At 44.3% G+C, this 19,409-nt stretch overlaps 1 protein-coding gene across 2 annotated transcripts in view; it reads left to right on the top strand.

The window, feature by feature from the left end:
• KPNA6 (karyopherin subunit alpha 6) overlaps positions 1 to 17,787 on the top strand; it is a 51,760-nt gene extending 33,973 nt beyond the window's left edge. For both annotated transcript variants that reach the window (XM_081255706.1, XM_081255707.1), the window contains exons 3-14: positions 678 to 770; positions 1,176 to 1,275; positions 2,653 to 2,747; positions 3,538 to 3,669; positions 5,230 to 5,318; positions 6,227 to 6,326; positions 6,848 to 7,011; positions 7,189 to 7,267; positions 8,845 to 8,970; positions 9,291 to 9,418; positions 10,447 to 10,625; positions 12,580 to 17,787. In XM_081255706.1, coding sequence (XP_081111832.1) covers positions 678 to 770; positions 1,176 to 1,275; positions 2,653 to 2,747; positions 3,538 to 3,669; positions 5,230 to 5,318; positions 6,227 to 6,326; positions 6,848 to 7,011; positions 7,189 to 7,267; positions 8,845 to 8,970; positions 9,291 to 9,418; positions 10,447 to 10,625; positions 12,580 to 12,767 — 1,473 coding nt within the window. In that variant the 3' untranslated portion in view covers positions 12,768 to 17,787. The remainder of the gene's footprint in view (positions 1 to 677; positions 771 to 1,175; positions 1,276 to 2,652; positions 2,748 to 3,537; positions 3,670 to 5,229; positions 5,319 to 6,226; positions 6,327 to 6,847; positions 7,012 to 7,188; positions 7,268 to 8,844; positions 8,971 to 9,290; positions 9,419 to 10,446; positions 10,626 to 12,579) is intronic.
• Positions 17,788 to 19,409: the final 1,622 nt, after the last annotated feature.

The following is a 19,409-nucleotide window of genomic DNA, read 5'->3' as shown; positions in this document are numbered from 1 at the left end:
AGCTTCCTTTGTTGTAAAGAAATTTTGGAAGCTTTGAGAAAGAACTGTCCCTTATTCCTTTTCCATAATTTAGAACAACTTGGACATCATTTATGTCTTCAATATAACATTCTAGTGCTAACCCCTCGTTTTTACCCAGTAGTCACTGTTAGATCTGGCTGTCAAGGCCCAGCCCCAAGCCTGGCCCTTTAAGAATTTTGTCAGCCATCTGGGCTGCCTTACTTCTATTTCTTGAGTCCATTCTTTGTAAGTCTCCCTAGAACTGAGACTGTTTTAATGCCTCGTCGTCTACACTCTGCCACGCACCATGCACCACACGCCACCACCAAATTGGTTCCTTGCCCAGGTCTAGATGCTAAACTGCTTTTGCCCACCCTTTTGCTTTACCATTATTTCTTTCCTTCACAGCCTTTTATATGCATCACCTTTTATACAAAGGGCACGGGAATTTTAAAAGATTTTTTTTTTGCTTATAAAAATGTTCTCCAAAAATGTAAACAATCTATAACATAGAAAGTAAAGCCCTTGAATGTCTTTCCATATCAGTATATTAAGCTTGGCATTTTCTCATACAGTAGCATTCCTTGACAGTTATGCCATAATTTAACATTGGGTCATACTTTGTTTTCTTTGTTTCGGTAAGAAGTCTTACCACCATCTCTTCTCTTTATTTTCAGCTTTTTAAACGGAGAAATGTGGAGCTGATTAATGAAGAAGCCGCCATGTTCGATAGTCTCCTCATGGACTCCTATGTGAGCTCTACCACTGGGGTAAGACCCTTGCAAGCTTCCCAGGCAAGCTTGGAAAGTACCTGCTTCTACAGAACAGAAATTGGTCAGTTCACATCATCTAGTTAGCTTTACCAACAATCATGCTAAGCTCTTTATTCCGTGGGCCCTTCTGTAGCTGGTCAACTTACGGCGTCAATAAGGATTCATCTCTGATGGAAACACCAGAGGAAACATTTAAGGGAGGCTATCAGTTGCCTCAGAGGTTAAGAATCACTTCCAAATGTTCCAGCTTGAAGCAGCTGTGGATTAAACACCTTCTGAGCCTGCTGTTACCCCTTCCTCTTGCCCTCAAGTCTTTAGAAAGCAGGATTCCAAACAGGATTATGGGCTCATATCTGGCTCTAGTATTGGTTTGCAAAGTCGTGAACCTGTTTTATGTTCTAGGAGAGCGTGATCACGAGAGAGATGGTGGAGATGCTCTTTTCTGATGATTCTGACCTGCAGTTAGCAACCACACAGAAATTCCGGAAACTGCTCTCCAAAGGTACAAAGCCTAGTCTTCCGCAGGGGGCCCTGCATGACTTTAGCATCTTGTTTCTTCTCACTGACCTCATCAACTACTCCCTTTCACTCATTCTGCTGTAGCCCTACTGGCTTTGGTGTCCTTGGACAAGCCAGGCACATTCTTACCTTTGCACTATTTCCTCTGCCTGATATCCTTTACTTGCAGATAACTGTGTGACAGCTGCTACATTTCTATGATCAGATCCTGCCTTCTCAGTAAAGCCTACCCTGACACGCTATCAGAAATTGCAGCTCCCCCCACCCCTGCAGCCTTTTTTGTCTCCTTACCCCGCCCTACCTATTCTTTTTTTTTCCTATTACACTTACTGCCTTCTAACATAACAGGATATTTCTCATCACAAGGGTATAAGCTCTACGACGGCATAGACTTTTGGTTTTGTTCACTGCTGTATCCTCGGTACCCAGAACCATGTCTGGCATATAGTTTGTGCTCGGTAAAAATTTGATGTATGATGGCAAAAATATTCCCTGACTTTTCTTCCTCCCAAGAAAAGAATGCTGGTCTTGGAAGGGAAGTGTTTAGGCTAGGGTTGCTCCTCCCTTGGTCTTCTCTCCCTTAATTCTTTACTTGCTTAAGGTAAGTAAGGTTAGTTACTTGCTTAGGTTTAGGAAGCCAAAGGTGAGCATAGTTAAATTAGGATTGGCTTTACTCTTTGGCATCTCAGCTATTTTATACAGTTCAAAAATGACCCGGTATTGTTTTTTCTTATATATATATATATATATATATATATATATAATATATATATATATATATATATATATAATATATATTTTATTTATTTATTTATTTATTTATTTATTTATTTATTTATTTATTTATTTATTTATTTATTTATTTATTTATTTATTTATTTATTTATTTATTTATTTATTTATGGCTGCGTTGGGTCTTCGTTGTCGCGCACGGGCTTTCTCTAGTTGCGGTGAGCAGGGGCCACTCTTCGTTGCAGTGCACGGGCTTCTCATTGTGGTGGCTCCTCTCGTTGTGGAGCACAGGCTCTAGGTGCGCAGGCTTCAGTAGTTGCGGTGCACAGCCTTCAGTAGTCGCGGCACGCGGGCTCAGTAGTTGCGGCGCACGGGCTTAGTTGCTCCACGGCATGTGGGATCTTCCAGGGCCAGGGATCGAACCCGTGTCCCCTGCATTGGCAGGCAGATTCTCAACCACTGCGCCACCAGGGAAGCCCCATGACCAGCTATTGTTAAAACTACCTCACCAAAAGGGAGTTTGGGAATGTTTAGAAGGATGGTCAGGAGTATCTAGGAAGGATGGTGGACTTACCCCCATGAAAGCATTAGCCAAAGCCTCTCCTGACTTTTCCTCTCCCTCTTCCAGAACCTAGTCCTCCAATAGATGAAGTTATCAATACTCCAGGAGTGGTGGATCGGTTTGTGGAGTTTCTGAAGAGGAATGAGAATTGTACATTACAGGTGAGGCCTGGGGTGGAGAGTTACCAGATGAAAGCCCCTTTGCCAAGAAATTGTAGTGGCATGTTTCTACAGACACATCTCTTAGGATATAGACAAGATATTGAGGGAACATTTAAGAGATGCTGTTACCTCAGAGGTCTTGACCTCAATCAAATAAGAGACCCACAAACTCTTCCCTAAAACAATCTCAGAGGAAAGATACCAGAATATGACAGACTGATTATTCAGAGGTTATATTATAAATTATAAATATAAATATATTGGGTTAGCCAAAAAGTTCGTTCGGGTTTTTCCATAAGATGTTACAGAAAAACCTGAATGAACTTTTTGGCCAACCCTAGAGGTTCTAGTCCACTTCTAACCCTGAGGTGAACCATTTAGCTTTTCTGGGTCTCTCTTCTCACAAATGGGTAATGAGTCAATCCATTGGAACTTATTAGAAACTTGGCTGAAAGGGACTTTTAGAGACCCATCTCACTCTTATCCTGGTTTCAGAGATGAATAAAGTGAAGCTCGGGAAATAAAAACGTGACTTGCCAAAGGACTCATGGGTGCTGTGGTAGTGCAGGACTAGACCTGGGACCATGGAAGCCCAATTCTGTCTTCCCATTATGTTATATCACTGCCAGTACCTCTTCCTGTCATTTAAAGGTGGAGAGGGAAAGGCTTGTGTGGTTTTTTGTCTTTGTTTTTAAGTCAGGGGCAGGAGGCTTATTGCTCTGAGCCAGCTAGTAGGCACGGCTGCTCATCTGGAATGACCTCTCACTCATGGCTTTAATCTCACTTTCAGTTTGAAGCTGCCTGGGCTCTAACAAACATTGCCTCTGGAACCTCTCAGCAGACCAAAATTGTCATTGAAGCAGGGGCTGTCCCCATTTTTATAGAGCTGCTTAACTCGGACTTTGAGGATGTACAGGAGCAGGTAATGCCCAAATTTGACTTAATTCTTTTATTTATTTATTTATTTATTTATTTATTTATTTTTTGCGGTACACGGGCCTCTCACTGTTGTGGCCTCTCCCGTTGCGGAGCACAGGCTCCGGATGCGCAGTCTCAGCGGCCATGGCTCACGGGCCTAGCTGCTCCACGGCATGTGGGATCTTCCCGGACCGGGGCATGAACCCGTGTCCCCTGCATCGGCAGGCGGACTCTCAACCACTGCGCCACCAGGGAAACCCCGACTTAATTCTTGATGGTACCAGTGGTATAATAAAAAGTATATTTTGTCCTTATCCCCAGTTAAGAGGTTAAGAGCAAAGAGCTCCTAAAAACATTGGGATTTTCTTAGTGATAGAAGTGCCTTTTGTTATTCCTAAAGAGCCCCTTTGGGACACACCTGAGTCTGTGCTAATGCGGTGACTCCGGGTGGGTCCCTAGATAGCTTCAGGAAGGGAGGTCTAGTCATCAGAGAGACCAAATTTAGGATTAGAGGATAGGAACTCTCAGCCCCACCCCACCCCCACTCTTCCCACCCCCACTCTTCCCACCCCTCCACCCCACCCTCCCCAGGGAGGTTAGAGGGTCTAGAGATTGGGTTATAAAAAGGCTTGAACAGTGAGATTCAGAGAGCTTCTGGGTTGGTGAACACTCAGTGTGCTGGGAAGGTGACGTGCCTGGAGAGGGCTTGGAAGTTCTGTGCAACCCCACTCCTCAACCCATACCTTGCCCTGTGCATCTCTTCCATTTAGCTCTTCTGAGTTGTATATATTACAGTAAACTGGTAAACGTAAGTGAAGTGTTTTCTTGAGTTCTGTGAATCATTCTAGTGAATTATTGAACCTGAGGAGGAGATTGTGGAACTCCTGAATTTATAGCCAGTTGGTAAGAAGTATGGGTAGCACCTGGAAATTGCAGCTAGCATCTAAATTGAGGGCAGTCTTGTGGGACTGAGCCCCTAGCCTGTGGGATCTGCCCTAACCCGAGTTAGTGTCAGAATTTAACTGAATTGACCCAGTTGGTATCAGAGAATTGGTTGTTGGTGTAGAAAAAACTCCACACATTGGGCATCGGAGGTGGTGCTGGAAAAAAGACACCACAATACCCATTTCTCAGCACCTACAGATCATAAAAACCCAACTTCCATTTCTTCCACTGGTTGGATAGAAGTGGAGAGTGGTACTAGGGTTTTTTCCTATATTACTACATATAGGGTTGGTCCTATGAGGCTACAAGAATGCAATTTTCCCATCATTTTCTCCTTTTCTGGGGGGTGGGGATAAGGAGGTCTTGGTCTGGCTTCTCTGGCTGCAGTACAATGTCAGCCTGCCTTCCCCAATGAACCAGGAACTCTCAGAGAAAAAGTCCTCATAGAGCAAGTGCTCAGTTTTAACAAGGAGGGTACCTGAGCTTATTTAGTGTGTTTCAGGTCTTGATGGGGTGTTTGTCCTGGTTACTGGTGGGTGTCACTCTGTAGTTGTGAGTATAAAGTACTCACAGAAGCCACTAGGCTCTGTGGGTGACAGTTCCATCATCCCTTTTTTAGGCAGTCTGGGCACTGGGAAACATAGCTGGAGACAGCTCCGTTTGCCGAGATTACGTCTTGAACTGTTCCATCCTTAATCCTTTGCTAACGTGAGTAATTATTATCATCTGCACCTGGGGTATCTTTCTGGCAGCCATGTGGCAGATCTTTGGGGAGCAGTTTACCTTAAGACGATGAGTGAATACAAAAATGATAAAAGTGCATTCTCATTGCCAGAGTAAAAGATAGTATCTTTTGAGAGTAAGAAGATTGTGTCACTGGTCTGTGTCTTGTGCTTCCTCACTTTGTAGCACTGTAGAATCTCATGTTGGTCATACCTGTCTCATTGTTGAGCCAGAGGAGAGAGCAAGGACTAGCCCATCTGGAAGCATCTAACCTTCTCTACGGAATGCATTGATTTGCTATGGGTTTATGCCTAGTACATTGGAGAGCTCTGTTGTAAGCCACAGATCTAAGACCCCTTGCAGAGTCATCTGGATGCTCCCATCCCTTCCTCTGTACCCTTATAGTAGAGCTACATCTAAACCAAAACAGAGGGAGGAGCTTTTCTTGAGAGGCCACAATCTCATAGGCTACTATTATAACTACTTCTTGGGTCTGTCATAGAAAATCATTCCACAGTGCATGGCTAAAGCCCTCACACTAAACTTTCAGCTTTTATTTCCAAAGACAACAATACTCTTGTTTAGAACTTGTGGCCACAGTTAGGGGCACAGTATGTCCTATCTTAAACGTTTAGCGTGCTTACTCACAGTCCAGCCCTCTGTTTGTCCTTATTAGCTATGGTTTTAATAAGCCACAGCTGGTCCTAATCCTCTGTGAAGATGTAGGTCGGCCTCCTGGGCCAAACAGGCTCACTTAACTTAAATCTATGGGTAGGAAGAAACAGGCTGCTAGAGTCTTAGGGGTCTGATTGGATTTGCTCCTGGGGTTCGTAGGCAACAGCTATATGCAAAGAGCATCATTGCTCAGGATCTGGCTTTGCTGTCCCCTTCAGGCTGCTTACCAAGTCCACACGACTGACAATGACACGGAATGCAGTCTGGGCCCTGTCAAACCTGTGCCGAGGCAAGAACCCACCCCCAGAGTTTGCAAAGGTAAGAGAGCTTCTCTTTTTTTTTTTTTTTTTTTTTTCTTTTTTTAATACTTTATTTATTTATCTGGTTGCACTGGGTCTTAGTTGTGGCAGGCGGGCTCCTTAGTTGTGGCATGCATGTGGGATCTAGTGCCCTGACCAGGGATTGAACCTGGGCCCCCTGCATTAGGAGCACCGAGTCTTATCCACTGCGCCACCAGGGAAGTTCCAAGAGAGCTTCTTAGCAATTCCTGAGTGAAAGCAGGTTCCTTCATATGGGGGAATTTTGATATGGGCGTTTTCAAGTCTTTGGGGAACCCTCCGAGTCTCATCCTTGGGAAACTGAAAAAGGCAGTCGTCAATGAAGTAGGTGATCTCATATGCCTGGATGGTAAAGTGAAAATGTGGGCCTGATGGTTTAATGTAGTAGAAATCTCCAGATCTTAGACTTACTTAGTAGAGGAGGGCTCAGCAATTTTAGGGTTAGTGGTAGAGATGATGTAACCATGTCCGCCTGAGTCCCTCTCTCTCTGCTTCCAACAGGTCTCCCCCTGTTTGCCTGTGCTGTCTCGCCTACTCTTCAGCAGCGACTCAGACTTGCTGGCAGATGCTTGCTGGGCCCTTTCTTATCTGTCTGATGGCCCCAACGAGAAGATCCAGGCAGTCATAGACTCTGGAGTCTGCCGGAGATTGGTTGAGCTTCTAATGTGAGTGATCTCAGTTAGAAAGGGTACAGATTCCCTAAGCTCCAAGCTCAGAACTGCAGTCAGCAGTCTGCTGCCCTATCCAAAGGTCTGGAGCCATGAGTGCTGCTGGCCTTGGTGGTCAGCCGAGTTGAATGCCATGTGCTGGCCCTCTACTGATCAGATTGCCCTCCTCTGTAGGCACAACGATAACAAAGTGGCTTCTCCTGCTCTGAGAGCTGTGGGTAACATCGTCACCGGGGATGACATCCAGACCCAGGTAAGGAGGAGGAGGAGAGCTGTCTATGGACAAAATCCTTCCCTGCCACAGACTTTGGTCCTGGTAGGAGGCAACATGATCTAGGAGAGAAAGCATAGGCTTGAGTGAAAAATTCCAGCTCTGCCACTTGCTATATTATTTGGGGGCAACTTGGTTGCCTTCATTTTTTTCTATAAATTGGAAGCAAGTCATCATCCATTGGGTGCTATTGAAGAAAAACTAAATGGAATAACCTGACTCACTACCTGGGACATTGTAAAGTAATTGTTAACAGATTTTGAGTTACGGTACCTTTGAAATACTAAAAGCTATGGAACCTCACCCCTACTTCCTAGACCTTTAGGATCCCATGTCTCATGTTACTCTCCTGTTAGTAACACTTCCATTGAGAGCACAGTATACAGTGTTTCTCTGTTCAAAGGCTAGAGATCTGAGTATTCTTTGCGTCTTGAGTAGTTTGTATAATTCTGTGGAATTCTTAACAAATTTCTTACAGGTGAGCAGTCTCACTCAAGCCCACACTCATTTTCTAGGTCATTCTTTTGTGTTTGTGTGTGCACGCGTGTGCCTGTGTGTACAGATATTCATAACTTTTTCTGTTTTTACGATTTTTAAGTATAGTTCACTGGCATTAAGTACATTCACATTTTTATTCAACCATCATCGCCATCCATCTCCACCATTTTGCATCATTCCAAACTGAAACTCTGTACCCTTTAAATAATAACTTCCCATTCCCCCCCCCGCCCATCCTTTGGTAACCACCATACTACTTCCTGTCTCTTAGGAGTTTGACTACTCTAGTTACCTCATATAAGCCGAACCATATATATTTGTCCTTTTGTTTCAGCTTATTTCACTTAGCATAATGTTTTCAAGGTTCATCCATATTTTAGCATGTCACACCTTCATTCCTTTCTGTGGCTAGATAATATTCCAAGTGTGCATATGCTTCATTTGGTTTATTTATTCATCTATTGGTAGACACTTGGGTTGCTTCCACCTTTTGGCTAGTATGAATAATGCTGCATTGAGTATTGGCATACAAGTATCTGTTTGAGTCCCTGCTTTCAGTTCTTCTGGGTATATATCCAGAGGTGGAATTATTGGATCACATGGTAATTTTATGTTTAAGATTTTGAGGAACCACCATACTGTTTTGCACACAAAACAGTATAATGGCTGTGCCATTTTACATTCCCACCAGCAGTGTACTGGGTTCCAATTTCTCCGCATCTTTACCAACACTTGCATGGCCTGGATTTTTTAAGGATAACTATTCTAATAAGCGTGAAGTTGTATCTCACTGAGGTTTTGATTTGCATTTCCCTAATGATTAGTGATGTTTGGCATCTTTTCATGTGCCTATTGGCCACCTGCATTTAAAAAATTTTTTTTTGTATATTCTGGATATTAATCCTTATCAGATATATGATATGTATATACTTTCTCCCATTCTGTGATTTGTGTAATTCACTATGTTGATGGTGTCTTTTGGTACCCAAAAGTTTAAAATTTTGATTTTAAGTCCAGTTTATCTAATTTTTCTTTTGTTGCCTGTGCTTTTGGTGTTCTAGGTCATTCTGAACTGTTCAGCCCTCCCTTGCCTCCTCCACTTGCTGAGCAGCTCCAAGGAGTCAATCCGAAAGGAAGCTTGTTGGACCATTTCAAATATCACTGCTGGCAACAGGGCTCAGATACAGGTAGAACAAGCAGGAGGGAAGTTGGCGGGGGGGCAGCAGGTAGAAAGGCCTGGGAACATGAGACATTGTGGGATATTGCCCTCTAGAAGAAAAAAATTATTTCCCTTTTTAAATTGGGGTCAATGGATGCTGTCAGTCAAAGATTCTGTGTAACAGAAGCCAGGTTCCTCTGTAGCATCTTACCTATGTGAAAAGAACTTTCAGGAAGGGGAAGATGTCTTAATCTTTTAGCTGATTTGGGGTCTGGATTTGCTTACCCTTCTTGAAGTGACTTTCTTTCTTCCCCCACACCCCACCCTCCACCCCCCATTTCTTCTCAGGCTGTCATAGATGCAAATATCTTCCCTGTGTTGATTGAAATCCTTCAGAAAGCAGAGTTCCGTACAAGGAAAGAGGCAGCCTGGGCCATCACCAATGCCACCTCAGGAGGAACCCCTGAACAAATCAGGTATCACAGTCCTTTCCCATCGTCCTGAGTGATATGTGTACTCTACCTCTTGGCTCACAGTTCACATGGGACCTCTAAACTGCCTTTTGTGGGATAGGTCTGCCCCTGTCCAGTAGGGTTTAACTGGTGAGCTGCTAGAGTGTAGCATGGGAATCTGAAGTATATTCCTATAAACCATGTACCTCTTTTCCCTCCTGGAGAATGGAAACTTATGACACAGATATCTCTCTCCTCTGCCTCTTTCTACCCTCAAGAGAATTTAAATCTGTGTAATTCTCAATTATCCATACAAATGAAAGAGAACCATGCTATGGCTCATTCAGAGCAGCTTCTTTGGGAAATCATTTTTGGCAGTGATACTTGGGAGAAGCAAATAGGAAAGCTGTTTTGTGCGAGGATACTCTCTGATTTTGGTTTCCATTATCAACTTGAGTAGGAGTGGTGGGAATTGGAGAAGTGCCTTGCCTTCAGCTTGTAGCTTAGGAAGGGGAATATATTCATTATAAATAAAACCTTAGGAGAAAAGGATAGCCACTGAGTGAAGCTTTTGAGGATACAGGGTTGTAAATGGCATTTTGGACAGGAGAAAGCATAAGTAAAGGTACAAAAATCAGAAACCTGGAGACCTTTACTGTTTGACTGGAATGTAATATTCTCGGAAGGGAATAATGAGAGGGGAAGCTAGAAAAGGTTAGGAGCCGGATTGTATTGTTATGACTGTAGAGCTGGGACTACAGAAATTTTAGGCAGGGAAATGATGTGTTCAAAGTAGGTAATACTGCAGCAAGGAGACATTAGAGGCAAAGAGGAGGAATCCATGGCAGCCTTCTACATGGAAATGAACTAAACCAGTAGCATTGGGAGGGTGATGAGATTGAGGTAAAGGATGGGTGGTTATGAAAGCTCAGTCAGAGTGAATTGCTGAGAGCATTGATGTGTGTGAGGGAGACCCAGAGGCCCCATAGCACCTTCCTGGCACCTCCCTTGCCTTGTCTTAATTTAGAACTTACCTGGTCTCTGCCCCTCAGGTACCTGGTCTCCCTGGGCTGCATCAAACCCCTGTGCGACTTGCTGACTGTGATGGATTCAAAGATTGTGCAAGTCGCCCTCAATGGACTGGAGAACATCCTTCGGCTCGGAGAGCAAGAGGGCAAGCGCAGTGGCTCAGGGGTCAATCCCTACTGTGGCCTCATCGAGGAAGCCTATGGTAGGTGCCCTCTCCCCAGCCTCACGTCTGCCTTAAGTAGAGAGAAACTCTGAAATAGTATACATATGTGAGGGTGTGTGTTTTGAGGGGGTCATCATTGAATGCAAGGTTTTATCCCACCAGTTCCATTTCCTCTGAGGAGCAGTAGATGAGTTCTGTTTCTGATAGGCTCTACCTAGTAAGTAGGTTATGGTACAGATGCAAAAATAAAGCTCCAGAATTGATAATAGAATCAGGAGCTGGAAGGCATGTTTTCAGCTGAGTTTCTAGCAGCAAGTTCTTTTCTTTCTTTTGTTTTGTTTTTCCATTACAGTTTATTACAAGATATTAAATATAGTTCCCTGTGCCATACAGGAGGTCCTTGTTGTTTATCTGTTTTGTTAATAGTAGTTTGTATCTGCTAATCCTAAACTCCTAATTTATCCCTCCCCACCCTTTCGCCTTTGGTAACCATAAGTTTGTTTTCTATGTCTGTGAGTCTTTTTTTGTTTTATAAATAAGTTCATTTGTACCATTTTTTAGGTTCCACATAAGTGATATCATATGATACTTGTCTTTCTCTGTCTGTCTTACTTCGCTCAGTATGATAATGTCTAGGTCCATCCATGTTGCTGCAAATGGCATTATTTTATTCTTACTTATGGCTGAGTAATATTCCATTATATATATGCACCACATCTTTATCCATTCATCTGTTGATGGATATTCCAGTTGCTTCCATGTCTTGGCTATTGTAAATAGTGCTGCTATGAACACTGGGGTGTATGTATCTTTTCGAATTACAGTTTTCTCCAGATATATGCCCAGGAGTAGGATCGCTGGATCATATGGTAGCTGTATTTTTAGTTTTTTAAGAAACCTCCATAGTGGCTGCACCAGTTTACATTCCCACCAACAGTATAGGAGGGTTCCCTTTTCTCCACACCCTCTCCAGCATTTATTATTTGTAGACTTTTAAATTTTTTTGGCTGCACCGCATGGCTTGCAGGATCTTAGTTCCCGGACCAGGGATCAAACCCAGGGCCCCGGTAGTGAGAACACTGAGTCCTAACCACTGGACCACCAGGGAATTCCCTTGTAGACTTTTTGATGATGGCCATTTTGACTGGTATAAGGTGATCTCATTGTAGTTTTGATTTGCATTTCTCTAATAATTAGTGATCTTGAGCATCTTTTCACATGCCTATTGGCCATCTGTATGTCTTCTTTAGAGAAATGTCTATTTAGTTTTCTGCCCTTTTCTTTAAGATTCTGTACACCTACAACACACACGTTTTTTAAAAATATTTATTTATTTATTATTATTTATTTTTGGCTGCGCCGGGTCTTAGTTGCGGCATGCGGGATCTTTAGTTGCGGCATGCAGACTCTTAGTTGTGGCATGCATGCAGGAACTAGTTCCCCGACCAGGGGTCGAACCCCGGCCCCCTACATTGGGAGCACGGAGTCTTACCCACTGGACCACCAGAGAAGTCCCTAATGCCCATTTTTTTATTGGGTTGTTCGTTTTTTTGTTATTGACCTATACAAGCTGTTTGTATATTTTGGAAATTAAGCCCTCATCGGTCGCATTGGTTGCAAATATTTTCTCCCATTTTGCAGGTTGTCTTTTCGTTTTGTGTATGGTTTCCTTAGCAAGGTCTGTTAGTGCTGGATTGACTCATGACTCATCTCCAAGAGATTCGGAACAGTAATGGTTTGCCCAGGTTAAACGCAGAATCGGGACTAGACTCTCCGGTTTATAACTGACATTTTGGTCTTTTTCCTTTGGGGTTATGTCATTTTAGGTAAAGATCTCGGCTCTCCTCTTTCAGATCAAAGAGAGATCTGATCATATTACTTGTGTTTATAAATGCTAACATAACTCAGGGAAGGAAAAAATAGATTGTTTCATGGACCCATAGAAAAGCACTCAAAGTTTACTCTTCTCCCTCCTTTCTTCTTGCCACCGTAGGCTTGGATAAAATTGAGTTTCTCCAGAGCCATGAGAACCAGGAGATCTACCAGAAGGCCTTTGACCTCATTGAGCACTACTTTGGCGTAGAAGATGATGATAGCAGCCTGGCTCCCCAAGTGGATGAAACGCAACAGCAGTTTATCTTCCAGCAGCCTGAGGCCCCCATGGAGGGCTTCCAGCTATAATGTCTGCCTCCGGGGAGGGGAGGGGATGGGAAGCACCACCAACCAGCGGAAAAGCAGCCCTCTGGTGGGCGGGAAACCAGCCCCCCCACCATCAGCCACCACACACCTCTGCTGCCCTGGAAACTGTGCTCTTGACCTGCTCCGCCCCCTTCCCTGGAGGGAGCACCCTCTGGACAGACAGAACCATCTGAGGCTCACATTTGGGTTTTGTGACAAGAAGGGGACGTGTTGGGTTTTTCTTCCTTACACTAGATTTTGGCTGCACATATGTCTTTAACCCAGGAGCCCAGGGGTAGACAAAGGAGGACTGAGGTAATCAATTTTGCACCTTTTTTATTTTTATTTTTTTTCTTTAGTGGTGACTTCCTTCCGTTTTATCTTCCTTCATCCTTCCCAGTCCTCTGCCCTGATCTCTGTAACTCTTATCTTGGGTACTTGAGCAGATGGAATATTCCACACGTCAGGGGTGGGAGGGGAGGGGAGAAATCCAAAACAAAGTGTTCTTGCTCGGACAGAATATTAATCTTGTATGCTTGGATTGCGTTATTTAATTTTTTTTTCTTTTGCACATTTTTCTTGTATTACGATTGCTCTTTCCCAGAGCCATGAGTTCCTGGTTTTAGGAATCCCAGCTGCCAGCATTGTCTGGGACTAGAGACTGAGGGGGAGGTCACCATGAGACAAAGGCCCCTCCCTCCCTTTAACCCCTTGCCCAGACCTCTTTAGTTTGGGAGATACCCTTCACTCTCCTGGGGCACGTACACCAGTGGGAGTGAGGGGAGAGGAACACAGGCCTTCAGACGGGGCTTCCCATGTGTCGCTACTGATCCCATGTTTCCTACCCACCTTCCAATGGTGCGACCCAACTTCATTTGTTTACTTGAAAATTCCCCTCAGAGTTGAGATGAACCTCTGAGGTAGCTGTATTTTCTCCTAAGCACGTGACAGAGGGCTGTGGTCCTTCCTTTCTCCTGAGGAGAAAGTCCTTGCTCTGGTGACCCATAAGTTGCAGAGGAGGTTGGAGTGAGAGTGTCATGTGTTGGGATAGCCAGTGGATCCCTGCCTTTGGCCTTTCTTCTTCTTCCTCTTCCGTAGCTGGATCATGTATATTTTACTTCCAAAGGAGAGAATGTCAAAAGGTTCTGTATTTTTTTATATTCTATATATTACGTAGGTCAACCTTAATTGGTCTCAAGAGGAAGAACTGTCTCTGTAATTTCTGTGAGTAGGATACTGTGAGGAAAACCAAAAAGAGATGTGGAAGCTCTTTTGCTCAGGAAGCCTGACCTTGATCCTTCTCTCTGCTTGGGTTCCGGGCCATCACCAGGGACCAACCCTTAGCTCTGGAACCTTTATATAGCAGGGCAGCCTGGTCTGATTGTCCTAGTACCTGAATGGAGGGAGCAAGGATGGCCCCGGGGCCCGGTGAAGTCTACCACTCTAGTCCTTACCACTGAGCATCCTGCTTACATCAGGAAACCCAGAAAGCAGTCTGCCTCCTCAGATTCAGTCTCAAACGCCCTTGTCCACATAAGTTATCACAGATGGCTGCCGTCTCCTACCTGAGAAATTTAGCAGCCTCAGGACTTTTTTTGAGAGTGATTGATGTCTTCCCTGATTGGGATCCTTGTACATGGTTTGGATTTTACCCTTCCTGTGACAAATATAATCCTAATGTCTTTTCTTTCCCCTTTAGTAGAGCTACTGCAGTGCCTCAATGGCTTGCCTGTGTGCTTCAATGGATTACATGTGATAGTAAAGCCCAGGTGTTGGGGGTGGGGTGGAGGAAGTTGTTGGCTAGGTGTAGGCCAGTGGTGGAGCTGAAGGCACAATCTCTCTGTCCCTGCTTCCCCACAGAGGTCAGGCAGAGGTGCCCTGCTCCAAACTGTATTTTCCCTTCCCCAGAAACAATGCCATTCTTGCTCCCATTGCTACACAAACCCCCTCTGGCTCAGGTGAAATCCATGCCACTCTGCTTACAGATAAAACGTTCAGTTGTTTTTGGCCACTGGTCTTGAATTTGCCCTCTCTTGCCAGTGTTGAGATCCAATTCCAGAGGCATTTTCTGAGAAAGGTGGTTGGGGCTGGTGGCTGTCACTGAAAAGTGACACCAGTGCTGTACCGCCTAAGTGAGTCAGATGCTGCTCTGCAGGTTGGCCATGATAACTACCAACCCCACTCTCCCAGGTAGGCAAGGCGCAGGACCCTCTTCACTTGGCCTGCCGACTCCATTACAAAACCATTTTCCTACAGTTCAGAAGAAAGCCACCCCCCACCCCTTGTCCTTGTCCAAAGGGCAGAGCATTTTATTTTAGTAAGATCTACTTTGTACATCTCTAGCAATAATTAAGTCCCTGACATTGGGGCCAAATTCTTATTGTGAGACATACACATCCTGCCTTCCCCAGCTGTTCCTCCCAAATCTACTTCTGCTTCAGATCTGGGCCATGCACCAAAGAGAAGACTCTATTGATCATGGGCTACTGCTCGAACCCTGTTTTCTACAAGGACTCCAAAGGCTGAAGTCTCCCAGGGCACGAGGACAAATTTCTCTTCAGATAAATATGGCCGCTAGGAGCTTTCCTTTGTTAGTATCTTCCTCAGACCGTGCTTTCCCATTGTATTCCTCTGACCCCCTTTTCAGTCAACAGGTGAAGTTCTTCCAGCCCACAGAGGCAGTAACATCATCTTTTGTGTCTCCTCCTCTCCTTTGGCCATCTTGGGAAGCAAAATATTTCTTTTTAAACCAGGCTTGACAGCCACTCTTCGTGGGCAGTCCCCATCTGGACTCCAGACCCTGGCCTAGGTGAAGTCAGAGCTTTCTGACAGATTTCTGAATGGATGTTACAGGGATGGAGGGGCTCCCCAACCTGCTGTAGGGAGTAGCCTGAGAAGACTTGTGTTTGGAATCTTAATACTTCAGCACATAGCTATGTCCATTTTAAGATTTCTGGTGGGTTGGAGATACTTAGGTGTGGATTAAGGGGACAAGGAGCCTTTTTCTTAGCTAAAGTGTTCAAATACTGTTTTGAACAGTGCCAGCTATTCTTTATTGCCAGCCCTTCTGGGCATCCCACCCCCATGTCATCTTCTCTAGTATTAACAGGCTCTCTGGTCTTAGAAGCCTGCCTTCAGTTCTGAGCTATCCCCGCTGACTGACTGGCCATGGTATTGACTGCAACCTTCTGTTAGAACCACATAGGTTCCACCCTCACCTGGCCAGCCTAGTTACTTGAGGCAGTGGGTACAAAAGACCCAAGTAACAGGTGTTGATGACTTCAGCTTTCAGGGACCCTTTGTGTTCCTCCTTACCTAGAACCTTTAGATCTACTCCTGTTTTCTTTTCCCTGGAAGCCTCTTTCCAAGAGCCCTATTTAGAGCTGAACTGCACAGATTATAGCTGCTACCACACTTAAGGAAGAGCAAAAGAAGGCTCTCAGGCACTGACCTTCATTTTCTCTTAAGCCAAACCAGTTTAATATGAAAACTCTAGCAGAATGAACTAGATTTCAATTTTCTCATGTCTGCCTGCCCTCCCCCTACACTGTACAATTATCCATTTCCAGCAAAATAGAAGGGAAGGAGATGAACGCCTAGCAATACTTCCCTCCTCCTCCCACATGCCCTTCTTTGAAGGCCTCAGCTTATTTGTTCAGGCCATGTCTCTTCTCCCCAAGACTCACTCAGCTTGGTATCCATCATCTTGAATATTCCTCAGTAGATTCATCTGTGGTCTTGGCTTCTGGATTCTCAATTGAAGGCAAGGAGCCAGATTCTCCAGGTCCTCGCAGGCACTACAGGGACCCATAGGGAGAAGAGGCTGGCTGGGGACCTCAGGATTGTGTGTGCCTGTCTGCCTCCCTGGCAGGCTGGGGAAGGGTGCAAGGCTCAGTGCACTGAACCATAGGAAAGCCTCACAACCAGTAGCAACATCTTCCAGGTAGGACTATCCTAGAAATAAGTGCACGTGAGACTGAGAAATTGCTCAGAGTAGGTTTTTTCCATAGCCGTTTTAGGATTGCACATTTTAGACCAATCTTGTCCAGTGTTTTTTTCTGTCTTAACTTTTGTATTTTTTTTGTTAAGCCAACAAGCTGAGAATTTGGCCCTGCAGGGATCCATGTGGTAGGCAATAGCTGCTCTTTGGCCAAGGCCTTCATAAAGGATTCAGTCATCCCATTGGCTGTTCCCTAGACCCACCCCCAGATGAAGACCATGGTAAGGGAAGAATTTTGAGGTCAGTACAAACCAAGTAAGTCTGTTAATTAAAGCTGTTTTCCTCTGAGGGCATTTTGTATCAGGCCTGGGCTACATGCAGAATCAAACCTGGCTGTGAGAAGAGGCACCATTAAATGGGGGGCCCAGAACATCCCAGGAGAAAGGTTTGTGTAGTGTGTCATAAAGGTCTTCAGTGCATTTGGGCGCACCTCACTACTACTGGGCCAGCCTGACTGCTGATGTCCACATTAGCACATTGCTGAACCCCTCCGCTAAACTCTAGCCCTGCTCCCCTATGTAGGTCAGATGTTCGGCCTCTGGGTTTGGGAAGAGAAAACTCTGCCATAGCGACAATCCTCAGGCCCTGGAGTTGGGTATTGGCTCTTTTAGCCAGATTTGTGGGAATTGCCTTTGATTGAACCACTAAAGAAGCAAAGGGGGTATGAGGTCCCAGTTACCCAAGACAGACCAGATGTCCCTCAAAAACAGCTTGGGTTCCCAGCTATAGACCCTAGGAAGGTGAATCAAACCTTTTCCCTCACTAGTTTTTCTTTCCAAATTTATTTGCTTTTAAGAACTATAAACTCTGGCTATTGTTTTCCATGTTCTCAGGGCCCCTGGGTAGACAGACAAAGCTTGATGATTTCAGAGCAGATACAGGCCAAGAAACCATGGCATTGAGTGTGCTGAGTCCAGACAAATGATATTTATATACACATCCAAATTTGAAGAGAAAATGTATTTCTTTAGGTTTCAAACACTGTAATAGATATAAAGCAAAAATAAAAACCTGTTGCAAAGTTCTAAATCGTGTTCTTTGGAGTGATCCTAGACTGGATTTTTTGGAAGTCAGTGAAGTGAGGGTGCTTACACTTTTGACCTAACAGTGGAATTAAGAATTGTTACAGCCTGCTTCTGCTATAAAGAATTTTTGAAATCAGCTTTATTGAAATATAATTGACGTACAGTAAATGGCACATATTTAAAATGAACAACTTGTTAAGTGTTGACATATTTTCATCCATGAAACCATTACCACAGTCAAGAGTGAACACGTCCATCACCTCTAGAAGTTTCCACATGCCCCCTGGGAATCCCTCCTTTCTGCCTAACCCCAGCAACCACTGGTGGAAGCTCTGTCTCTCACTGTGGTTTAATTTGCATTTTCTAGAGTTTCTGTAAGATTTTCACATTTCATCACCACTCCACAGCCCTTTGAGCCCAAAGTAGTTCAAAAACTCCTCACTTTGGTTTAGATCAGTTCCTAAAGCGGCGATTACAGACTAGCAGCCAAAAAGTTGATACAACCCAAAGGGAGGGTTTTGGCTGGCTGACAAGAGTACGTTTTAAGTTTTAATTCGTTGCCAACGTTAAAAGATGTGTCTATATTTTAAAAATATCTGGCACTTCTGGGCCTGAGTTTCTGCATGAAAACAATCTGCAAGAGCTCTGTTACCGGTCTCCATCACCACCAGTCCCAACCACCACTCCCAGAGGGCTCCCTAACTGACTCTGGCAGGCGCTAATATTGTGGCCATTTACTCTTACAACAAAGAAGAAAGTAACTTTTTAACCCATGTTTCTATCATATTTTCTTATTCCTTGCCTGTCTGTTCTTCTCATTACCAGCTGGCCCCTGGAGACCACTGTTGACCCTTCCTGGTGCACCACTCCACCTCTCACCCCATGTGTACCTTGTTATATTATGTTATCTCTGCCTAGAACACCCTCTTCCTATGGAAATCCATCAAGGCCTGATTCATATGTTACCTCCTCTAGAGATTTCCCACATGCTTTTCTGGAAATAATGAGGGCCTTGGTTTTGAGAAACCTGAATTCCAATGCTTTCTGAGCTTGAGTTCCACCTTTATACTGTTATACCAATATTGCCTCTCAGTGTTACCTGATAGACACTGCCTAAGGGGTGAGAAGAAGCACTGCACTGAAGTCTCTTCAACTAGGGGAAATATTTAACATCTTAAGAGCCCTAAAACGATGCCCAATTTGCACAACAATTTAAAACATTCTCTGCCTTCTCAGCCCCCAGACTGTTGCTAGGCTTTAGGACTAGAGTATTTAGCCAACAGTTCTTGAATGTTCAGTGAGTTGTAAGTAAATAATTTCAACACCTCATCGCTAATGCTGTAATAGAACTCTGTCTAGACCCAGGGAGCTAGGACAGACTGCAGAGTACTGAAAAGGTTCTGAAGTGAACTTTGAGCTCAGTGGGCCTCAAAAGATTTTGTTTCACCAAGAAGGGAATTTTGGAAGGTAGAAAAGCACCTGCAAAAATCTGGGAAATCCTGGACATAGTAAAAGTAGAGATGTAACAAAAAAGGCAGAGGGATTGGGCAGGATTGGCTGGAAACAGAAGCCAAACAAACCATTTAGGCATTAAACTCCAGGCACATGGGTTGCTGGGTT

The sequence above is a fragment of the Mesoplodon bidens genome (assembly GCF_964165515.1).
Source record: "Mesoplodon bidens genome assembly, chromosome: 2".
Classification (NCBI taxonomy): Eukaryota; Metazoa; Chordata; class Mammalia; order Artiodactyla; family Ziphiidae; genus Mesoplodon; species Mesoplodon bidens.
The sequence above is the reverse complement of the archived record's forward strand: the minus strand, read 5'-3'. Positions and strand labels throughout refer to the sequence as shown.